We start from the raw sequence: 23902 nt of genomic DNA, 5'->3' as shown, positions 1-23902 counted from the left end.
AAGTTGTTTACATTAGAATGCCTTTTTTTTGCTTGACTTTGTTGTGAAGGAGAGTGCTGTAGAAGAAATAAAATATCTTTCCTTTTTGAATGCTTGGAGTTTTGCACAAACATTGCATTTTTTAAAATGCCTGATTAATTGATTAACCAAAACAATAATTAACCAACTAATCAAGATAGTTAAAATAGTACAAGATTTTAGCCAAATAGTTGCAGCTTATATATACTCACATACACACACACACACACATATAAATATATATATACACTAGCAGAATACCCGAGCTTCGCAGCTGTGAAGATGTGTGTTAAAGTAAAGTGTTGTTGTCATATCTATCTATATATATATATAGCAAAATACCCGCGTTTGGCAGCGGAGAGTAAAAGAAAAGGAAACATTTTAGTAATAACGTAACATGATTGACAATGTAATTGTTTTGTGATTGTCATGAGTGTTGCTTATATATATATATATATATATATATATATATATTGTCACACTGCACTTGTGAGTAGGAGGCCGGATTGATTCGATAGCACCTGAAACCATTAGCCGCCAGGGAATGGCGGGTATTAACTTTCTCCCTCTGCTTCCTCATAGAAAGAAAGACCTTCCTGCACCATAGGCCTGGATTGACCGCAGTCGTACTTCCGCCCTTCCTCCGCCATCTTGCCCTGGCGTCATCCTTCCCATCCTCCCTTGCGGTCCTTCCCAGCATTCCCTCCACTTCCGGCTCCTCCCCAATAAAATGGTCGCGGCGCCAGGACTCGTCGTCGCGTATGAACTGTTTGTTTATGATTTTGACCTGTTTTTTTCCTTTTGATTCTGTACAATATACGGGGCGGAAACCCCAACCCTTACTTGCTCTCCTCGGTCCTTTACAAGTGGCGTAGCGGCAGGATAGAGATCCCGGAATGGCGGAGGGACAGGACCTCAACACGGTGCTGCAGGCCATGAGACCAGCTCCAGGCGCTGCAGCTGCAAGCCGCCACCACCCGGGAGCTGGAGGCCACGTAAGGCCAGGTTAGTGGAAGCCCAGCGGCGAGACCAGACCCGCCCAGGCAGCCGCCTCATCCTATTAGTCCGATGGGCCCTTCGGAGGGCGTCGAGCCTACCTGGGCATGTTTGAGAGGGGCGGCCACCGGAGCAGTGGCAGCGGTCAGTGGGCGTCCATCCTGGCGCCATACCTGAAGGACCAGCGCTGCGGCCTATTATGACCTCCCTGAGGAGGAGGCGCTAATTACGACCTCCTCAAGCCCGAAATACTGGCCCGCCTTCGGCATTAGCCGGGCCAGCAAGCGGCGAATGGCGGAACTGGGTCTTTGACCCTGAAAAGCCGCTTCGCGCCCAGGCGTTGAGTTCTGGGGCAAGATGGGCGCTGGCTACGGCCAGAGGGCCCGGCGGCGGAAAGTGGTCGGCGGGTGGCCTGTGAAGGCCTGGTCAATCACGATGCCCAGTTCCCTCGCCCAGCAGGTCGGGGACACGCCTATCAGAACATGTCGGGCCTCCTCGGCGTCCTGGAGCGTCAGTTGGCGGTCCTCCGACTTGGGGGTCAGAAAAGCCTGCTGCGGGAACCGCAGGGAGGCGGCCACCCGAGCCCCTCGGCCGCTGCAGAAGCGCCAGCCAGAGCCAGAGAAGCGGGTCCCCGCGCTGTTTCAAGTGTGGCGAGACCGGTCACCTGCTGCCAAACTGCCCCATCACATCGCCCGGAGCCTATGGACTGCAGCTGGACATCGTCGGAGAGGTATTGTACCCGCCGCATCCCTTGGCGAGTCGAATCCGGGAGTGGTGTTGCTAAATGGGCACGCCGTGGTGGCTTTGTTTGATTCCGGCAGCAACATTACCATTGTTGCTCGCCGTTTGTCTTACGCAACAGTGGTTAAAACAGCATTTGTTGGTCACTGTGTGCATGGGGGACTAGGTCATATCGTTCAGCTCACTGCTATGTCACCTGGAAGGGGAACCAATCAAATGGCGGTCGCTGTGTTACCTGACCCCCCTTCCCAGTGATTTTGGGACAAGACTGGTCTAAAAGAATCAGCGGTAAGCCATTAGCGCTCGGGCCTCGTTGGATCTTGTTATGAGGGGAAAAGGCACCCCTCCGCGGCCTCCACGCCTGCACAAGGGCAGGCCCTATAGGCTGGTGTCTCGGGGACCTTTCCGTGGCTACGGACCTTGACCGGAAGATTCCGCGGAGAAGGGACTAGCCAGGGAACTCTTCCCGGGCCCAGGCCCCAAGACCCTCTCGGCGGCCTGGACCATCAATTCGGGTCCACGCCGGCCTCCTTTAAGAGGAGCAGTGGAATGATGACTCCCTGCGCTTTGCCGAATGCGTCGTTCTGCCTAACAGCTCAACAGCGGGACGGATCCACACGCGGAACCCTTCTTTGTCCTTGAGAATGATCTGTTGTACCGGTGGCTACCCATGAGGCGATAGGTGCGGAAGTTGTTGCTAATTCAGCGTACCTTCCGGCGGAGATATGCGAGTTGGCACATGCTCACCTCCTAAGCCCACCTGGGGCGAAAAACACTGGAAGGATTAAGCTCGCTTTTACTGGCCTGGGATCAATGAGGAGGTCCGGCGGTTCTGTCAATCCTGTCGAGTGCCAGACCCGCCAGATTCCTAGGAGGGACCGTGCTCCTCTAGTCCCTATTCCCTCGTGGACATCCCCTTTGAAAGGATAGGGGTCGATTTGGTGGGACCCTGGAGCCCTCAACCCGTGGCCACAAGTATATCCTAGTCATGGTGGACTATGCCACCCGGTACCCAGAGCGGTTCCCCTGCGCTCGCTAATACTAAAAGCATCGCGGGAACTGGTTAATTTGTTTTCCGCGTGGGCATACCCAAGGAGGTCCTCACGGACCAGGTGCCCTTCACTTGGATACGTTCAAGGAGGTAGCCAAATTACTGCAGATAAAGCACCTGAAAGCGTCAGTCTATCACCCGCAAACTGGCGGGTTGGTGAGCGATTTAATCAGGCGCTTAAGCAGATGCTCCAAAGGTAGTCAGCGGGCGGCAGGAACTGGGACCAGCTCCTCCGCTCGTGCTTTTGCCTACGGGAGGTACCCCAGGCCTCTACAGGCTTCTCCCCTTTGAATTACTATACGAGGCGACAACCCGGGGAATCCTCGACATCCTAAAGAAGGCTGGGAGGCGAGGCTCTTCCCTCCTCTAACATTTTGAGCGTGCGCAACTGCGCGACCGACTCACAAAGATCAGGCCCCTCCTAAAAGAGCACGCGTGACTCAGGCGTGCGCAAGCAGCGCAGGCCGGTGTTACAACGCAACTCCGTCCTCAGGGAGTTCGCCCGGGGACGAGTTATGGTGCTCGTCCGACCTCCCACTCGAAGCTGCTCGCTCACTGGCAAGGGCCTTACGAGGTTAAGGAGAGAAAGGACTCGTCGACTATTTGGTGAAACAGCCCAATGCGTCGACCGAGTGAAGGATCTATCATGTCAACCTGTTAAAGCCCTGGAGATAGAGAGGAGCTCCCAGCTCCCATAGGTCACTCTCCCTTTTCGCTGAGCACAACTGCCCTTAACCTCGGAAGAGCTGACCCCAAGCAGCGGCAGGAGTTAGCCCAAACACTCCGAGCCATCCCGAGGTAGTGGCGAGTCACCCGGCGGACGCGCTGATTGAGCCGCGATATAGTCACGGGCCGTAATCGTCCGGGAGAGGCCCTACCGACTCCCCGGAGGCAAAGCGCGCAGAGGTCGAACTGGAGGTGAAGCGTATGTTGGACATGGACATAATTGAAGAGAGCCATAGTCCCTGGTCCAGCCCTATTGTCCTCGTCTCCAAGCCAGGCGGCTCCTGGAGGTTCTGTAATGACTTTAGGCGTCTGAATCAGATCTCAAGTTCGATGCCTACCCCATGCCCGCATTGATGACCTCCTTGGCGGCTGGAGTGCGGCTCGTATCTGACTACCCTTGACATGACAAAGGGTATTGGCAAATTCCTTTAACGGCATCCGCAAAGGAAAAACGGCCTTTAGCACCCCTAGCGGGCACTGGCAGTACAAGGTCCTCCCATTTGGGCTGCACGGGGCCCGGCGACCTTCAGCGTCTGGTAGATAGAGTGCTGAAGCCCCACCAGTCCTATAGTGCGCCTACCTGGATGGCGTTGTCATCTATTCCGGCACCTGGGAGGAGCATCTACTGCAGGTCGCAGCTGTCCTCCGAACACTGGCTAAAGCCGGCCTCCGCATAAAACCCCGGAAGCGTTTTTGGATTAAAGGAGGCCAAATATTTAGGCTACCTCGTGGGACAAGGACAGGTGCGGCCACAGAGCTCAAAGTTAAAGACATCTTAGAATGGCCCGTCCGAGTCACCAAGAAACAGGTGCAGGCTTTCTTGGGGCTTGCGAGTTACTACCGCCGGTTTGTTCCCGTTTCTCGAAGAGCAGCACCCTTGACTGACCTGACAAAAGGCTCCCTATCGTGGTGTGGACCGACAAAGCAGAACAGCGTTCAGTGACCTAAAGAAGGCCCTAACGTCGGCACCTGTGTTACGGACGCCCGATTTTGGGCTCCGTTTATTCTCCAGACGGCCGGACACAGGCCTGGGTGCCGTGCTGAGCCAAAGCGTCGATGGTGTCGAGCACCCTGTGATGTACCTTAGCGGAAACTGATGGACCGGGGCCGGCAGCGGCAGTGGAGAGGAGGCCTTGGCCATTAAGTGGGCAGTGACCCACCTCCGTTACTACCTGCTGGGTGCGAATTCGCTCTGGTGACTGATCACGCTGCACTTCAGTGGATGTCCCTACACAAAGAGTCGAATCCGCGGGTCACCAGGTGGTTCCTGGACTTACAGCCGTATAAGTTCACTGTCACTTATCGGTGGGGTACCCTTCAGGCCAATGCCGATGCCCTCTCTCGTATTCACGACCTCTCGGTTAGGTCCGCCCGACCTGACGGTCCTGGGCTAAGGGGGATCGTGTGTCACGCCTTGCCAGTAGGAGGAGGCGGATTGATTCGATAGCACCTGGGAAACCATTCGCGCCAGGGAATGGTGGGGTATTAACTTTCTCCCTCTGCTTCCTCATAGAAAGAAAGACCTTCCTGCACCATAGGCCTGGATTGACCGCAGTGCGATACTTCCGCCCTTCCTCCGCCATCTTGCCCTGGCGTCATCCTTCCCATCCTCCCTTGCGGTCCTTCCCATTCCTCCACTTCGGCTCCTCCCCAATAAAATGGCGCGGCCAAGGTCGGCCGCGTATGAACTGTTTAGTTTATGTTTTGACCTGCCTTTTTGAGAAAAGTTCTGTACAATATCGGGGCGGAAAACCCCAACCCTTATTGCTGTCTCCTCGGTCCTTTACAATATATATATATATATATATATATATATATATATATATATATATATATATATATATATATAAATATATACATATATACACACACACACATATATATATATATTCACATATAAATAAACAAATCTACATATACAGTATATCTACATATATATTAGGGGTGGGACTCGATTAAAAAAATTAATCCAATTAATTAGAGGCTGTGTAATAATAAATCTTGATTAATCGTATGTAATCGCACACGCAAATTTGCCCCAAATCGCAATTTTTTTTTTTTTAATTTAAAAGGGTTTTAGTGGCTAGACAGAATCAAATAGACATGGTCATGAATATTGTAAACTCAAGCTGTTTTAATTTCTGAAAAAAAAAATGCTTTTAAACTGCATTTCAATTGAAAACAGAAACAAAAATATCATCCCTGGTTAAAATTGGGCAGACTTAAAAATAAAGTGGTAGTTTAATTACTTTAAGTACATTTTCAGAATGGTATTGTCTTTAAATAATAAGAACCAAAATTTCAACATTAAGTGCAGTTTTCTTCTTAAAAAAATAAGTCAGAAACATAAAAGGTAATTTGACCAACTTAATCTTTAAACTCTGAGTAACATTAGCCAAAATTATTTTGTACATTAGGCTAAAACAGTGTGATCATTGAACATTTTGTAATTAGATGTAATTAGAATTACTAACGGTCACGGAAGTCCAATGATCCCCAGTAAGAGCCACAAAGTCCGCTTTCTGTAATGCATCTAATTTTGCTTGCTTTTTAGTGTGCACAAAACCATGCTTTTATCAAGGCTTCGCTCGGGTAGTTTTTTTAAATGAAATTTTCCTCCGATCAGTCATAGGAACGTGCTTCATTCCGACTCGTAACATTTTTGTAGCTGTGATGTGTGCATCAATGTAATCGATGTACCAGGAAATCATGCATTGACAAAAGTTCCCCTTTGCTTGGAATTGAAAGTGTGATTAAATGCCGTTATTTTTTGTTATGGAGTACATGTATCGAAGCTTCTCAGCTGTGCTTGTGCTAGGAAAAGATTTTAAAAATAACGTAACATGATTCTGCGTTAACCGCATATTTTTCATACGTCCCAAACCAAGGAGATGCGAGTTTAAAATGAATCGTGAAGCGCGACATAGTCAGTACATCCCTCCGAATCAACCTCTGATGTCGGTGGTAAGCCTCTACAATTCGCGCACTCGCGGTGGCTTGTCTATTTGAGAGTATGTAGATAGAGGTATATATATATATATATATTAGAAAGCGGAGAAGTAGTGTGTTAAAGAAGGTATGAAAAGGAAAAGGGAATATTTTAAAAATAACGTGAACATGATTGTCAATTTACAGTAATTGTTTAGTGAGTGTTGCTGTCATCAAGGATTTGATTATCATTATTTGTTTCAATCAGGGTCAGATTTATGCGATGTGTTGTTCAAGTTACATTCAGTGTTTGTCAATCATTGTAAAGATAAGAGGTTTCATTCATCAATTCGTTTCTTACTGCATCAATAAACAGCTCGTCTTCCTTTTTATCTGAGATGTGACACACTTCATGCACAGGTTTTTTTTTATACTGTCTTCCTTTAGCGGGACTTTCACTTTTTCCACCGTCTGCTTTGTTTCCACAGTAGCTGGACTGATGAATATGCTTGTATGTATCAGGCGCGCCATATTTTTTGCTGCCTCTCAATTGTGTAATTCGGTTTTGTTCAGCACTGTTTGGAACTGTTGCTTTTTGTCTGTGCACTGCGTCATTTCACGCGAGCCGCCGTGTACATGCATCGAAGGTTCCCAGCTGTGCTGGTGCCATCTCGTATGATGCCCACGGCTGTATGTACGTCAGCTAAGACTCGCACTTAAATGTTTCTCTTACAGTTTAGCTTAGTTTGTGCCAAACACTACCTGACCATCTCATCTTCGTCTGGATAAGCACAGTCCTTCACCAAATGAGGTGAATGGGAGGGGAGATGATGACGTCACTCCCCCACCTGCCTTAACTGTCAATCCCCCACAAACATAGTCTCTCGGAATTTGCATAAGCACAGCCCTTCACGTGCAATTTTAACGTACACCATGCTTTGTTTCCGAAGTAGTAGCAGTCATGAATATGGTTGTATATGTCAGTCACTCGCTTCTTATTGTTTCGCTGCCTTCTCAATTATATAATGCATGTTTTGTTCAGCGCGCTTGGAGCTCTTCCTTACTTGCAGGAACCAATTCCATCCATCCATCCATTTTCCAACCCGCTGAATCCGAACACAGGGTCACGGGGGTCTGCTGGAGCCAATCCCAGCCAACACAGGGCACAAGGCAGGAACCAATCCTGGGCAGGGTGCCAACCCACCGCAGGACACACACAAACACACCCACACACCAAGCACACACTAGGGCCAATTTAGAATCGCCAATCCACCGAACCGGCATGTCTTTGGACTGTGGGAGGAAACCGGAGTGCCCGGAGGAAACCCACGCAGACATGGGGAGAACACGTAAACTCCACGCAGGGAGGACCCAGGAAGCAAACCCAGGTCTCCTAACTGCGATATTCCAATATCAGCATACACAAAGCAGGAATTAACTCTGGATGGTACAAATATTCCCATTAAATATTCACAGTAAACCAGTGTAGTGCTGCTAATTAAAACATCTCCGATCAAAAAGGGAGTTATTGTAGCAAGGACAAAACATGAAAACTCCTCAAAGTGGTAAACCTCAGGACAATTAGGTACTGAAACTAACCAAAAATGCTTTACTTAATAAATTTAGTGTAAGAAGGTAGAAGGAACTAAAAATTCAAACAGAATTTATAATATAGTGAATAATTTAGTAAGCAGTGGAAAAGAGACTGAGAAATTTCATATGAAACCCAAATAATGATTGCTACAACACTACTGAGGTGAGAAAACAATTATTTGTCAAATAGCTTACTCTCTGAGAAATATTTGACATTTAAGAAAGCCTTCATAAAAGCATTTAAGTGCAGAATAACTAAGGGGATACGGAGCACTCATTGTGAAACTAAATTATTCTTTTTTTTTATTCGAAGTGCCCACCAGTGGTCCGGAAATATCAACAACACCAATCTTGGGAACAAGCAGTGTAAGGATTACCACTGCACCGCCCAGTACAACATATGAAAGCTCTGGTGAAAGTGAAATGACAACTATAAACACAGACCGACCAGGAATGACTGTGATACATACCACTGAATTTAAAAACCATCAGGATCCAAGTACTGCAGCTAGTACCATTACAAAGCATATTACAACATTTGAACCATCTACTGATGGAGGTTCTGGTGAAAATGAAACAACATTTTTTCCCACAACTTTACCAATCAAGACAGAGTTGGAGACAACAACATTTACAACAGAAGGTCAGACTACCATACCTGGACAAACAACTCCATATACTACACCAGTCGGTCCAAGTTCAACACCTGGACACACAACTAAACCAGGCACAACACAAAGGTCAGGCTTCCACAACTGGACAAACAAGCAAACCTGGTACAACAGAAGTTCAGACTACCATACCTGGACAAACTACTGAAACACATGTTACTTCCACAACTGAATCAAGCCCTGCAACTAGTATCATTACAGAGCATACTACAACATTTGAACCATCTACTGATGGAGGTTCTGGTGAAAGTGAAACAACATTTTTTCACACAACTTTACCAAGCAAGACAGAGGTGGAGACAACAACATTTACAACAGAAGGTCAGACTTCAACACCTGGACAAACAACTAAACCAAGTACAACACAAGGTCAGGCTTCCACAACCAGACCAACAACTGCCACACATCAAAGTAGCAAGGTAAGCTTTAAATAATTTTAATATTTGATTTAAAATATAAATTGATGCTTTATCATCGTTAATTGGCTACTTTCTTTAAGCTTGTACCTATTAAATGATCTGCATTTCATTTTTACAGTTTTACTGTTAGTGTTTTTTTTACAATGTAAGCTTTTGAAGTGTTGTAACTCGTTGTGAAGCAGGTTCTCATAAAGCTGAGGAGCAGTGCTGACAAGGTAGTCTTTTTCCTAAGTTCTGCCTGTGCCATGCACATGTCCTTGTAAGATCAAGGAGATTAGAATTTTTAATAGTGGCGTTAATCTTGGAGTAAGACAAAATGTAATCTTAGTTTAGTGTAGTCCACTTCATCCCATAAGGCACATAGGGTGACCATAGTAACGTTCCATCTTCTCCTGTCCTTATCAATGTTCTTTGTTTCCAAACATGATAAACAATTTCTTTGCTGCCAGTACTTTCCTACCGTAGGTGTTTTTTTGTTCTACCTGTTTCATGCAGAAATCCAGGCAAAATAGAAGAGATTAGACCCATTGTTTAACCTTCTAATGTAGTAACATAGAAGGGGCTTCTGGAACAGATGTGAACTTTTCTACTATGATGGCTTAGATCTGAAACAGAGGGGCACCTTGTATTGAGGAGGTGTATGAGCAGGTTTGCCAAGGATATGTTGAACTAGGGAATGAGGTGCAGGGAGTGTAGGACATGGAATTTAGAACTGTACAGTACAGAAAGGGATGAAAAGAAGTGTAAAAACAAATACACATAGTAATTTACATTTCTAGCCCAAAGTTAAAGTGCCAAATTAAAATAAGTAATTCATTACAAATGCTTACTTTAATGCTTAGAGTAATAAAAATTAAAATAAGTGAATTGGAGCTGTTTGTAGCTGGATGGTATTAGTGTCAAGTCCGCTAAGGTCCTTTTCATAATGGGTACAGTAAACTTTCTGATGTCCAGTTGTGTATTCAAATCTAGTTTCTCTGCTTTCCATATACAATGCTTTACCTTTTACTTACCCATTCAATTTGATTTCTACAAATATACCCAAGACTGCATGCTGACCGTGTCCCTCTGTAACGATTGAGCTGATTCTAGATTCACTGTCATTCCACCTAGTTTAATATCATCTGTATATGTACTTAAGCAGCTTGTTATTTATATTCCTTTTTATATCAATTATATATATTAAAAATAGCAGTGGTCCCAGGACCTGACACCCAGAAAAGTACTGCTTTTAATATCACCCTATTCTAATGAGGTTCCTTGTACCATAACCCTTTGCTCCCTGTATTTGTGCCACTTTTTCACCTATCTGAACAATATGCCTTGAATCCACACTTCTTTTAGTTTTATGCTCAGCATCTCATGTGGACCTTTTGAAAATCAAGATAAAACATTAAACTCTATATTAGTAAAAACTATTACACATCTTATTTAGTTTCCACCCACTTTTTTTGGTAAAATGTTTATTACAAAAGACAAAATAACATGAGATAAATAATCAAACAACAATAAGGTAGAAAAAAATCCAATCCACCGTCTCTCCCTTTCCCAGTTTTCACAAAAAAGAACAAAAAAATTCGTTTTTTTTGTGAGTTCTGATGTGCATAACTTTTGATCAGTCACACCTACAGTGATTCTGACTACTAAGGGTGAAACTAGAGAATGTTACCTTTAGAAAGAGACCAAACATGTGTTTATACTCCAGATAGTTCAATAACAGCAATGATTCTAATTTGGAGAGGTCGAATTACAAGCGATTTGGCAAAAATGACCCCGCTTGATAAGGGATAAGCAAATCATATACTAACATACTGTAATTTAACACCAGTGAATGTAGAAAGCATAGCACCAACATAACATAAAGAATATAAAAACTCAGAAGTGAATTCTAGGCAATTTTAATGTTCTTTGGTAAGTCACTAACCTGAAGTACACCAATAAGTTTCACCTGAACTAAATCAAACTTGTGCTGAATGTAAACAGTGCATCTGAAAATAAAGAGATGGTCAGAGTGTGAAAATACCAGTTGTAACAAAGTCCATTACAGCAAGTGCTTCCAAGTGTGAATCAAATAAGTAGTGTGCTGATCCCAGGCTTATTTTTAATTTTATAATATAGGGTAAACAAGGCTGAAATCCAACAGTGTACACTTTTGAGCAAATGGCACCATGGTCTTCCTGTGCTGCATTGTAAATGAACTGATATCTGGGAGAAGGTAGATCTGTGAGCCTTCAAAACTGATATTTTGAACATGATGCACCCCTTTCAGAATTAGTTGGTGGTCAAGAAACTCCAAGAATTTAATTATGACTCAAATAATGTACACTGTTTTGCCTGGGAGATGAAGCTCAAGCCATTACAGTGAAGTCAGAACTTTTTGTTCAATTTCCACCCACTTATGATTCAGGAACAGTACTGAAATAACTCATTTTGTGTTTTGATGTTTTGTGCAGCCTCCTTGTAACATGAGCAGATGTAAACCAGTTCAACCCTGCACTATGACTGGTGCCAAAACAATCATCAAACTGGATTCCTCTCATTGCTGTAACATAAGTGCTTGTGGTAAGTTTGTCAGCCAGTTACAGGGCCCACAATATGTACTGAACTCTGACAGTGGACTGAAATGAATTAAATGTTAGCACATGTATTTCTATCCAAATGTATATATCGTATTTGATCATTCTCCAAGCCTGAATATCCTACAACAGCGGTTCTCAAACTGTGGGGCGCGCCACCAGGGGCGCGAATGTTGCCATATGCGCTGTAATTTCGCTATTCGTAGAGAAATTTTAAACTTGCAGTGGTGTATTTGCAGCAAAAAATATAGGAATAAATTTTATTAGGGTTCAAAAAAACATTAGGGGGGCGCGATTAAAACTGTAATGAAAACTTGGGTCGCAAATACTTAAAGGTTGAGAAACGCTGTCCTATAAGGACACAGCACCTTGGAGAATTTAAATTTATACCGGCACCAGCATATTTAATATTCTTGTCCTTTTGAAGGCTGCAGTGGCAAAATGCCACAGGCTAGATTTACTCTATTCTCTTATCCTGAGGACTCAAGGCAGTCTCAAATATAACCTGGGTCTCACCCTGAATGTTATCATATGAAGATCAAATTGGGATGTTATTATACCTCTGATTCTGGATCCACTTGGATTTTTAAGCTCCCTCTCCTATCACAAAGATGAATCCATGCAACCCTGGGGAAAAAAAACTTGTTTTAGCCAACTTGAGTAATGTATTTTCAGAGCCCAAAGCTACTAACTACAGTAAGTTGTACCAAAGATCACATTGTCAAGAAGCCAGGCGGAGGAGATTGAGATAAGAATGTTTGTATAATGAGTAAAATTGTGTTACGTGTCTGAGCCTAATTTTGTTCAGGTGTCAGACTTCAGAATGGGCTGGGATGACTGCTGGGAGGTATTTTCGCCTTATTTTCTCTAGTGTTTCTCTGGGGATTATAGCAATCCATTAAAGTCTCACACTTAATGAGTCTGGGTTAAAAAAATGGATAAATAGACAGACTAATGAATGAAGTGACAGAAAAACTGCATGATGGACATAATGAGCATAAAATTCTATTGCTGGCATCTAATGATTTCTTACACTCTTTCATTACATAGGACTCATTCTAACTATATTCTATTAATTTACCTTTTCAGAGTGTCCACCACTTTCACAATGTCCTTTACCTCCACCCTGTTCTAGTGGTCTTGCTGTCCCCATGTTTGACCCCAACAAAGAGTGCTGTCCTGTTTATACTTGCCGTAAGTTTTCTGTTGAGACATCTATTTCTTCCTTAAAACCTTATTGTTAAGCTCCACTTCTTAGATGAGCTTAGTATAACCACATATCTTCCAACAAAACTGGACACATATCACAAGAATGGAAAATCTTTCAACATGTGAATTATAGATTATATAAGTAAATAAAGAATAGAGATAAAATCAAGGGAGTCTTACATTTGCATTATCAATGCCTCATATTGAAAAACTGTGGTTGTATCAGTCCAGATTAAAAGGCAAGATATAAAATAGATTAGTAGAAGCACTAATTTGTTTGTGAGGTCTCATTCAATAGAGATAGGCTGCATTTCTTGTGAAAGTAAGACTTTGCGGGTAATGACCCTTTCCTGGTAAAGCAATACAAGCTATTTCCTGAGCAAATACTGTAAATCGCAAGGAGAAGAAACAGTTCTAGTAGAAAAGTTTTAATGTCATGGAATGGAAGAAAGTCACCAAAGGAGAAAGAAGCTAGTTTTATTATATTATAGATGGAGACATGGTCATCTTCAGCCTCTCAAGCCGACAGTTCCATTCATAAATATACAAAATCTATTGGACAGGAAATTGTATAAAATGAGGATCACCATATTTATTAGCACCCACAAGAACTGGAGAGAATGAAGTATTTTTTATTGAACTGCAAAGAGAGTTGAAACATCTGAATCGAAAAGAAAATGGAGAAATCTTAACTGTGTGAAGGTTTAGTATTGTTCTCATGTTTGTGTTTATAGTTGAAAATGAGACAGATTGTTGACCTAGTTCTTGAACATCTTCTGTTCCTTTGTAAGAAAATGAAATATAGCAATGTGCTTAACTGGGAGAATAGTTTTAACACATTTCAACAAGGGTTAAACACAGGGTGAAAATCCAGCATGATACAGGCCCTTATCATAAGTTTGTATGATGGCAGCATTTCTTAACATTTAATTTCTAGTTTAGCTTCTTTTGAATCATAATACTGAGTGTGCAGTTGTGTGCTTCTCTAATTTTTTTTTTTTTGAATTTTATGCAGCATCAGTTCATGGGACTACAACAAACCAACCCACTCTTCAAAGCTCAGCTACTCCAACACATGTCACTAAGGTAATTTAGTTTTCAAAAATTCTGTACTTGTTAAGAGAATTAAAAAAAATACCATTCTGGACATTTTTTCAGTTGTCACCTTTGGAGCATAATATTTAGTATTATCCTTCCTGTGTTTCACTTAACTACTGTACTGCACCAGCCTGTACTTCCCTCCACAAGTATTTACTCATCTATGTTTGGCTTAACTCTTTGGCCTGCTTGTTCATGTCTTCTTACACTAGATTGTTTTCTTTAGGAATTCCAATGTTTTACCTTGTTTGACTGTGTGATTATTTTTCTCTCAGAATCCTTGCAGTGGTATTATATGCCCATGTAAAACATGTGGACCTGGTGACTATATCACAAGCGAACCAAACCCCTTTAACCCATGCTGCCCTAAACTGAGCTGTCGTAAGTATTTCTCTGTTTTAAATTCTTCAAAACCCAACTCATGATGAAAGGGGATGACAAAGGAAGTGGGTTAATGTACTGAATAATGTTAGAATTCCCATTGTCACTATGGTATAAATAGGAAAAATGGAAAATATTGACCTGTTTAGAAAATGGGTTCCCTAAGAAGAGGGGAAATTCTCTGAGGTGTCTCAAGCAAGGCCTCATTATTTCCTTGACATGGATTTGTTCAAACTTTTCACTATTTGTTATTATTAACAGAAAAGCTGTGATTGTGCTGCTACAAGATCAGATTAAAATACCTTTCCGGTTTGTTTTTCATGTTTTTCCTCCCAAGTAGCAGTCTAAATATGTGCCGAGTTAATGGATTGCATCCCAAGAATTCATACTGTAAGGAGAGGTTGAGAAAATGAAAGAGTTTCATTAATACATTTACCCTTTCAATGTGTACTGCACATATATAAACCATAAGAAATAATTTAAAAAAAAAACACTAATCATCAGCTGTTTAAATGACATTTTCTGGGTTTAGCAAGGGTAGCTTCTTCTCCAACAAATCTGCTTTCTCTGTTGTCCATGGTCACTGGCAAATTTTGGGAAGACAGCCATAATTTTCATAACATATCATACCGTCACCGCATGTTCTTCTGCCTCCATCTCCACCTTGATGCACTGCTCCGCTCAGTCATGATCTTCTCTTCTACACATTCCCAAACCATCTTATGAACAGAAACAATCACTTCCTCGCTAAGACTTTCTCTTATTGTACATCAACATTAATCTTCCTCTCAATCTATGAAACTTCACATATTCATCTGATCATTCTCATTTCAGTTCTTTACAGCTTTGCATCATGTTCTACCTTCATCATCCAGATCTCACTCAAGTAGAGCATACTAATTCTCACTCTTGTGATTTGAGAAAGTGCTACATTTTTTTGCTGCCCTATTGTGTTTCTGGAGCATTTAAACATCAGAGAATGTTAATATAGAAGTGTTTTTCTCTAGTAATTTAGCTGCACGTAATTAGGATTTTATTATTATTATTTTTTGAGTTTGCCACATCACCATTTTGGTTGTTATTTTAAGCTTTGACATGTAATGACTGTGTTGTCAGGATGCTATTCACTGTTTTTTAACTTCCAGAGGCACAATGTGCCATGTCACTGATGCTATGCTTTAAAACCCTGGGCTTCATTTGGTGCAGCATCTCATATTATGGATACAAACCTTAAACTTGTTAATTGTGTGTGCATGTATTAGTGAATGTCTTTTGGTTTTTGTCACTTTGTTATTCTCCTTTTGACTTTGTTAATAGTTTTGCATCTAGGTTTGGTGACAGAATATCTTATGGTCGTTGGCATCTGGTTACTGTCCTTTTGACAGTGTGCATGGTTTAGCATTTCAGTTTTGGCAACAGTTTCTCTGATATTTGATATTGACCCTTGTTATAATTTCCTGAACAAACATGCATATCATTGTCTAGTTACCCTGTCCTAGCAGCTTGCTGCTTTCCACCTCACTGGTAGGGAGCATGTAGCAAACCTTCTCGTGGTGCCCTGTTAATCTGCCCTACCAGACAGAGACCAATTGCTACACTACACCCCTCCCTGGTTGAACAGTCAATCACACAGCTTTCATAAGCATTTGCCTTAAGTGTCAGTGAGCTCCTTTAGAAGTCATAAATTGGGACAGCTACTGTAATTACGTCCATTCTCCTCTTACTCCACCCATGCTTTCACTGTTGTGCCTGCACTTCCATCTTTACTCCGTGTTACCTAAGTGGCTAACTTTCCTACATTCTACAAAACAACTCCATTACTGATATCTAAATTTAAACTTGCTATATCTGTATTCTGTATCCTTCTTGCTGACTTTCTACAAACCTCACACTCACCACCTGCATATCTCTCCATCTTGTATGCACCTGCTTCTGGTTACCTGTGCATTGGATTAAGTTTCTCCCAACACTTTTACTGCACATGCAGCACACCCATCCTTCTTGCTCCTTCATTTCCAGTTATCATCTTATTCTTTTCTGGATTTACCTTAAGCCTTTCACTACCAAGCTAGTGTTCCACTTCAGCATCTTCTACATAAATTCTGTTTCACCATTTACAATTAATATGAGATTTTATCTAAGTACAAGTACAAGTACTACTCTCATGGTAGTCTTTAATACACTTCTCTGGTCATCACTGTCTGGATTGAACAGGCTAATTATGTCTATTAGTTTATGACAATATTGTTTATTACATTTATTTTATTCCTTTTTTGTGCCACAATTTTGAAATTTCATAGAGACCGATCCATGACTTCCTGGTTGGTACTTACATGTCCCTTGTTATATTGGCTTAATCGGGCCTATGACAAAAGATGACAGTGCTGTTTAGTAGGACTTAAACAACTCATCCATGTCATCAAAAATAATCACTGATGAAAATAGCTTCCAATAAATTTTGTTATTGATTAGTTGCATTGTTATGCCATGGTTGAATTTTGGCACAAATTTACAGGTATCACAGATATTAATTAAAAATCCAGTGTGACCCAACATAATAAAGTATGAAAATCTCACCGCAATTTCAAGTCAAAAACTCCTTTCATTAGTGTCACTTTTATCTCATTGTGGAATTAGTTGAGAAATAAAAGTACATAATTTATTCATGCTTCGATAGTGCAAAAATGTGACCAATCAATTGTCAGATGCAAACATTTTACCTTGTAGTGTCACAACCTAGTTAGTTGGTTAGATTATTAACTCTTTAATAAAGAGCCATATACAGTGCTGATAAAGAAACTAAGACTTCTTATTAATTTTCTAATTGTTATGAACATGACTTCATTGTTTGTCCAACCCACTATCCATTTTCTAACCAGTTTATCCAGTTCAGTTTTGCTAGGAGCTGGTGCCTATTCCAGGTGCACTGGGTGCAATTCAGTTATTTGAAGCCCAAGGAAAATCTGTCCAGTAATAAACATGTAATATATTAACATAACATATTAACATTTACTTGATAATTTGGCTCAGGCCTTACATTTTGTTCTTCGAACTTCTGTTTTGGTTTTGTGTATTGATTTTGGAATGTTGTCCAGACCTCTTTTAGGAGATTTTGCTTTTTTTAACCATTCTTCTGCACATTTACCTTGGATCATTACCTGGTCATCTTTTTCAATTGTCCTTTTGAGGACATTTTGCTTTTTTTGCAGTTACAGGTACTATAATGACCTCGGTTTACTCAATTATTATCACAAAATAGCAATGGACCCCTAGTACAGAAACAACTTTACCTAAAAACTTCTACTATCCCAGTTCTGACCACCTTTCTTTCTTTCTTTCTTTCTCAAACATTGATATTATTGTAGAAATTTATCAGTTACTTAATCATACTTAATCTTTTCAATGTTCACCTCACCACCTGTTGCATTTCCCTGTCAAAAGCCTTCTCCAGATCTGCAAATGCCTAAATACCCTGTGGACTACCTCATAACCATCTGCTCTGACTTTTTCATACCCATACATATGTCACTCAGATGTCGCCTCTATCAACCTGTCACAAAACCCATCTTTCTCTTTATTGCTTTTGCCAACATATAATCATGTTATCATTTACCAACAAGCACCTTAATAAGTACAAAACAATCATTCACCCTGTTCACCTCAACCAATATGTTTGCCCATTTTTGTACTTAAGTACACCCCAACATAGCTATAACTGCACTCACCAGAAAAATATGTACCTTCTAGTGTTCTCATTCATCATTTTTACACCTTTACCTTTTCATCTGAACTCCTGTACACAGCATATGTCTCCTTTATTTCTGTTAAGCCCATTTACCAATGGATTTTCCAATGACACTCCCTAAATTTCAAGTCACAATCCTTATACTCTCTTCCTCACACCTCAGACTGCCTCTTATTCATCAGGTCTAGACCTCCCATAAATTGAGTTATTCCCTCTTGTTGTTTAACCGAATTCTGTAGCTTTCTGTATTGTATAGGTAGGTTGGATGCCGAAAGAGTACTATTGGTTGTACTTCACCCATACTTTGTAACTCCCATTTTTGTATCTCATCTCAAAAGCTTTTAAGGATAAATGCCTTTCATGACACCAACCTCCTGTAGTCATCGTTTATGACATACAAGAGGTACAGTGACCTTATTTTAACCTCAGCTCACAGGGGTAACAAAGAAACACTCCAATAGAGCCAACTTAGAATCATTAACTAATATAACCTGCACATCTTTGGGAAAATGGAAAGAAACCCTGGGATAGTTATGTAAACACAGCCAGAATAAATCCACATGGATAAACATCTGGGCACTGCATGCAAACCAAGGTTATTGAATCTTTGAGGCACCAGCACTACCCACTGCACCAACATGTCATTAAAAATGGAATACAACTTGTTGTGCATGGCCAATCCTTCTAAAACTTCAGTTCAATATTTGTTGTAACAGAGACTTACTGTAGGTGTTTTAGGCTAAATAACAGCTAAAATCTCAATAAAATCAACTCAAGCATACAACAGTTTTACCAAAATACAAATTCCCAATTTCAGAAGGCTACACAGTACTGCCACCAGCAGAGAACAACATCAGTTACAAAAGGGTTGAGATATTTGTTTGGATTCTTCTAAGCAATGACATTTTTCTTGCAATGATCCATTTATTCTTTTGGAAATTTTGACTTTGCCATAGCAGAGATGCATTGTTTGAGCTGCTCTATTAACACAAAATATTATGTTTCATTATTTTTTGAAATGTTTAACAAAAAAGAGAAACATGTTTATTTCTTGTTCCTTAGATTCCAAGTGTAAATGTAGTTCAGTGCCTACATGCAGCAGCACACAAGAGCTGGTTACTGTAAATGTTCCTGGTCAATGTTGTCCGAACCTTAAGTGTGGTAAGTATCCTAATCTCAGACTTGAACTTGGCCTATGTTTATTCAATTATTTTTTATACTGCACCATATACAGTATTTATCTATCTATTTGGTGCCATTATTGGTTTGTGTAAAGAAATTGACTGTATATTTTAAGTTCAAACAATTTTAGCAGTTAATCATTTCTGTATTATTTAACTTGTTTCAGTGAAAAAGAAGAATGACTGCAATGTGGTTAACAGCACAGTCACAGTTCAGAAGGGACAATGTTCTGCTCAGGTAATTTGCTGTCTTATATAACAGTATATCGATATAACACACTCTCTGCACTGTACAGCCTGGTGTACACTGCCTCTGCTGTCAATTTTAGAGATAACTCATGTCCTCTGTAGGAAAATATTTTTTTTACCAAAATGATTGCAAAACAAAAAATATGGCCATGATAAATATTATCTTGAAATGTGTATTAAGTTTAATTGAGTTTAATTGTAGCACTATTAGCACACTGTAGACAATACACAATTAAGTGATTAAAGGAAAGTTGACATTGGGAATTTACAACATCGGGAGATATGAAGGAATGCAGCCTCCGTAGCGTTTTCATGAAATGATTTTAAAGCCCATATGTTAAAATCTTTGGCTGCTAAAGTAACTGTAAATTAATCCTGAATTTGCAAAATCAGAATGTATCCAAACACACCTATCCCTCTACTGCTCCTTCCTATATAGAAAAGTTTTTAGTCATAATGACCGGTCATCATGCAGTTGACCGTTAAAAATAAACCTTGGGAATCTCATGCAGTATATCAAAGACATATTACTTTCTCTCTCAGGTCCAGATTCCCCCGTTGTTCCGGGGTGTCATCTTCAGATCTTCACCCACAGTGCAAATGGGGAAAGTCAATCTCTTGCAAGAAGGCAAAGTCTCACCCTGTCTTTCACTCCAATTGTAAAATGGCAAAGCAAAATCCTACTCAAGCAATGTACCCCAAACCTGCAACTGCCAAAGCTGCAACTAATAAATCAGTATGAAATGAGCCTCATTGGATGGATGCTCAGTCCATCTCAAGAAAAACTCAACTTTTTAATTGTTGTACTAAATTTCTAATTTTAGTTGAAGGTTATCTTACCTCATAGTACTTTCTCTGATTTAAAGTTTTGCTGACTTCTCTGATACTCTGTTTAACAAGTTGAAGTCTAACTTCATTACTTAACATGTCTGTATATTGTAATGAAGTAGACTATTGAGTCATTATACCCCTGTGTTTACAAATGTATTTCTAGGTAATCTATGCTTGTACAGCTTAAAAAAATACTAAATCAACTGATCTGTTTCGAGTTCACCTTTCAATAAAATATTTCCACTGCAAAGTTGATTTTAGGATCTGTTAGTAATTTAAAAACTAAAATGTGAATTTTCCAGACTGTAGGCCACAAGAGCAATCTCTTTATATTTTTAATTATTTACTGTCATCTCATTGCCATAACTTGTGCTTGATAACAAGCCTGTGCACATTCCTTAGCTGGTCCTCACTCAAGTCTTATCGTGACTTAATGTTGTTTGTGTACTTGAAACATTATACAGGTACCTTGTATTTCTCGTATTTTACAATTGTCTATAGATCTGTAAATGTAATTATTTAATCAAAATATATTTGAGCATGAAACACTTGTATACATTCAAAACCTTCTTAATGTAAAACATGCATACTCATTGGGTTTGATTTTTATTTTACCAATGTAGTCTCTTATCATTTTCATTAAAACCTGTAAATGTATTGCCTGAACAAAGGTTTGATTCCCAGCTGGGTTATCCATTTTGTTAAGTTTGCAGGCCCTCCCCTCATGGTATTTTTCCCTGATCTGACTCCTCAATTCTTTGATTAGGCACATGTCCTCAAATTAACCATGAACTTCAGTAATTAATTTTGAGATCATATAAGGATGGATGGATGGATCACTGAGATATCTTTTAAAGTTCTTGTAAACATTTTCATTGCACATGCCACAGTACTGTTTTAGTGACCCTATGGCACCAATATTCACAGTGCTTACATTGATTTGTATTTTAATGGGGGAAACCAGGGCGGTACTCAGCCTGGTCAAATCTACCCCCCCTCCTCCAACAGAGCAACAAACTGAAGAATAAAGTCCAGACAGTTATATTACAATTAATTACAAAGAAAATATGTGTACAACGTATTTACAAAAACAAAAGCTGAAAATAAAAGCACTCTAAAGCATTCCAAACATTTGAAATATTTTTTAAAATCCTAAGAGTTCTTTGACTGAAGAAAAAATGTCTAATATTTGTCAGAAATTTGCCCTTAAAAACTGTGCCTGTGTGCTCTTGTTGCAGAATTTAATTGAAAGTAAGGAATCTGCTGTTTTCTCCCAGACTATATACAGTATAACTTAAGCATAACCTCCTTGACTCCAGCCCCCTTTTGATATATAACCACACTCTATTTTAGCTTGGGTCCCTTGCTGTACACTGTCTTAACATACAATGGATGAGTCCACTTGATTCCAATTAAGAGGTCAAAGAATATTATTGTAAAACCACTTTCCTACAGAGAAATCACTATTTAGACCAATTCCATGCTGAATGACCTGCATTGCAGTTTCTAGCCTGTAAAGGCAGGGTTAGTACAACTGAGTATAACTGAAAGTCTTGAAAATGTATTAAGATTAAAACATTTTTAAATGCTAGAAATCTTAATTTCTTATGAGGAACTGTTGTGCATTTCTAGGTGTAGAATAAAAAGAACAGAAAAAAGAACAGATAATTAAATGAGATCAGTTATTATCACTGATTGTGACTCTGGTTGGAACAAAAACCTGCATTCACATGAGATCAAGTTTGGGAACCAATGTGTTTGGGAAAATTCTTGTCATCAAATACAATAAAAACAAATAAATTCATAGATGGAGGTCCTGTATTTAAACCAACTGGTGGAACATACCTGTTGAGCAGCTGGGTTCTCAATGACAAGTCTGAAAGGATCACAGAATAGCTTCCTTTAATCAGATAGGTTCAAATAGCTGATCATTAAACATCTTGTGTCAATATTTGATTCAGAAAATAAAACTTCTTACATGTAAAATTCAAAACAAAAAGTTAAAATTTTACATGATCTCATCACTAATTTAAATGAGGTGGTACAAATGAAGCCAGAACATCCAAGTTAGAAAGGCAGACAGTTTCAAGTAAAATTTCTTTTACAAAATACTAGAAATCTTAATTTCCTACTGAAATACTGTCTCAAAGCAAACTCTTTCTGAAAGACCAACTATGTATTAAAGGTACCATATTACACTTTGTATTTTATTTCAAGACTGTAAACATATGCCTGGTACAACTGAGTACAAAACAATGTAAATGTATTAAGGAAGAAACACCTTTACATACTAGAAATCATCATTACCTGTAGGATATCACTGTTTAGAATAACTTAGTGAAAGTCCGCTACATGACCAAAGGTGCCGCATTGCACAGTTTAGTGTTTTTCAAGCCCATAAACACAGGTTTGGTCCAATTCTGTATAACCCCACAACCTCTTAATCTACAGTTATAAGCAAGTTTCTAATACTGGAAATTCTTTTTCCTATTAGAAATCACAATTTAAGCAATTCCTTGCTGAAAGAAAAGCTACATGACTACAAGTAGCATATTACCATGTGTACTTTATTTCAAACCTGTAAACTCAGATTTGGTACACTTTAGTATAATTCCATGACCTCTTATTTACAGTTATTGCTACAACACTTTCTTCTAGTAGAAATAGCTCCTTCCTACTAGAAAATCACTGTTTACAGCAATTCCTTACTGATACTCCAGGTATATGTCTAATGTTATTGTTACAGCACTGTATATATTTAAGCCAGGTAAAACAAAAGTTTTATACAAATTCATACAACAATAAGTCCTATAAATGTATGAAAGTAAAAACACATTTTAATACCATCAGTTGTATTTTCCTAATAGTAAATCAATATTTATTTATTATTTATTTTTTTTCATCAAATCAATATTTAGAAATTCCTTACTGAAAAACCAGCTGCATTACTAAAGGTACTGTAGTGCGGTGTATTTCAGACTAGTACACACACTGTAGCTGTGTTTGTCTAGTTTCCAGAAATTCTGCAGCTTCTGCTTTCTCTAGGTTCAAGCAATAAGTGTGACTCATTGACAGTATGCACATAATTCCATAGTTCAAGTGTTTATGTTTTAAAATGTTGAGTAAAATTCAAAGCAAAAACTGTTAACACAAAAAGGAAATTGATCATACAAGGATACTTTTTTATAAGTTATTTCTACTCAAGGTTTATAGATATTGTTATATTTCTTTTGCATTTCACTTAAAGGTTCTCTTCATAGTATCTAGTCATATGTTTATATGTCAAGCATTCAGACATGAAACCTTAAGAAATAGGTCAGAAGGATGTATGTCTTTGTTACCCCATTTGAAACCATTGCAGATCAAACAGTTATACTTCTGAGTGTTTTTTGTCTTATTTAATGGTAGAGGGATTTTCATCAGATGGTGGACCTTAAGGAAAAATACCCCTGAAAAGAACTGCAAGATCCCCAGGGTTTATGTAAAAAG

General features: G+C 40.1%; 1 protein-coding gene across 1 annotated transcript in view; it reads left to right on the top strand.

The window, feature by feature from the left end:
- The window catches only part of LOC120543324 (integumentary mucin B.1-like), a 58918-nt gene that overhangs the window by 3330 nt on the left and 31686 nt on the right, over positions 1-23902 (top strand). The window contains exons 2-8 of the mRNA XM_039776360.1: positions 8686-9143; positions 11597-11705; positions 12809-12913; positions 13944-14014; positions 14302-14407; positions 19215-19313; positions 19501-19571. Coding sequence (XP_039632294.1) covers positions 8686-9143; positions 11597-11705; positions 12809-12913; positions 13944-14014; positions 14302-14407; positions 19215-19313; positions 19501-19571 — 1019 coding nt within the window. The remainder of the gene's footprint in view (positions 1-8685; positions 9144-11596; positions 11706-12808; positions 12914-13943; positions 14015-14301; positions 14408-19214; positions 19314-19500; positions 19572-23902) is intronic.

This window comes from Polypterus senegalus, chromosome 13 (assembly GCF_016835505.1).
Source record: "Polypterus senegalus isolate Bchr_013 chromosome 13, ASM1683550v1, whole genome shotgun sequence".
NCBI lineage: Eukaryota > Metazoa > Chordata > Cladistia > Polypteriformes > Polypteridae > Polypterus > Polypterus senegalus.
Note: the sequence above shows the minus strand (reverse complement) of the source record. Positions and strands in the feature narration are given on the sequence as shown.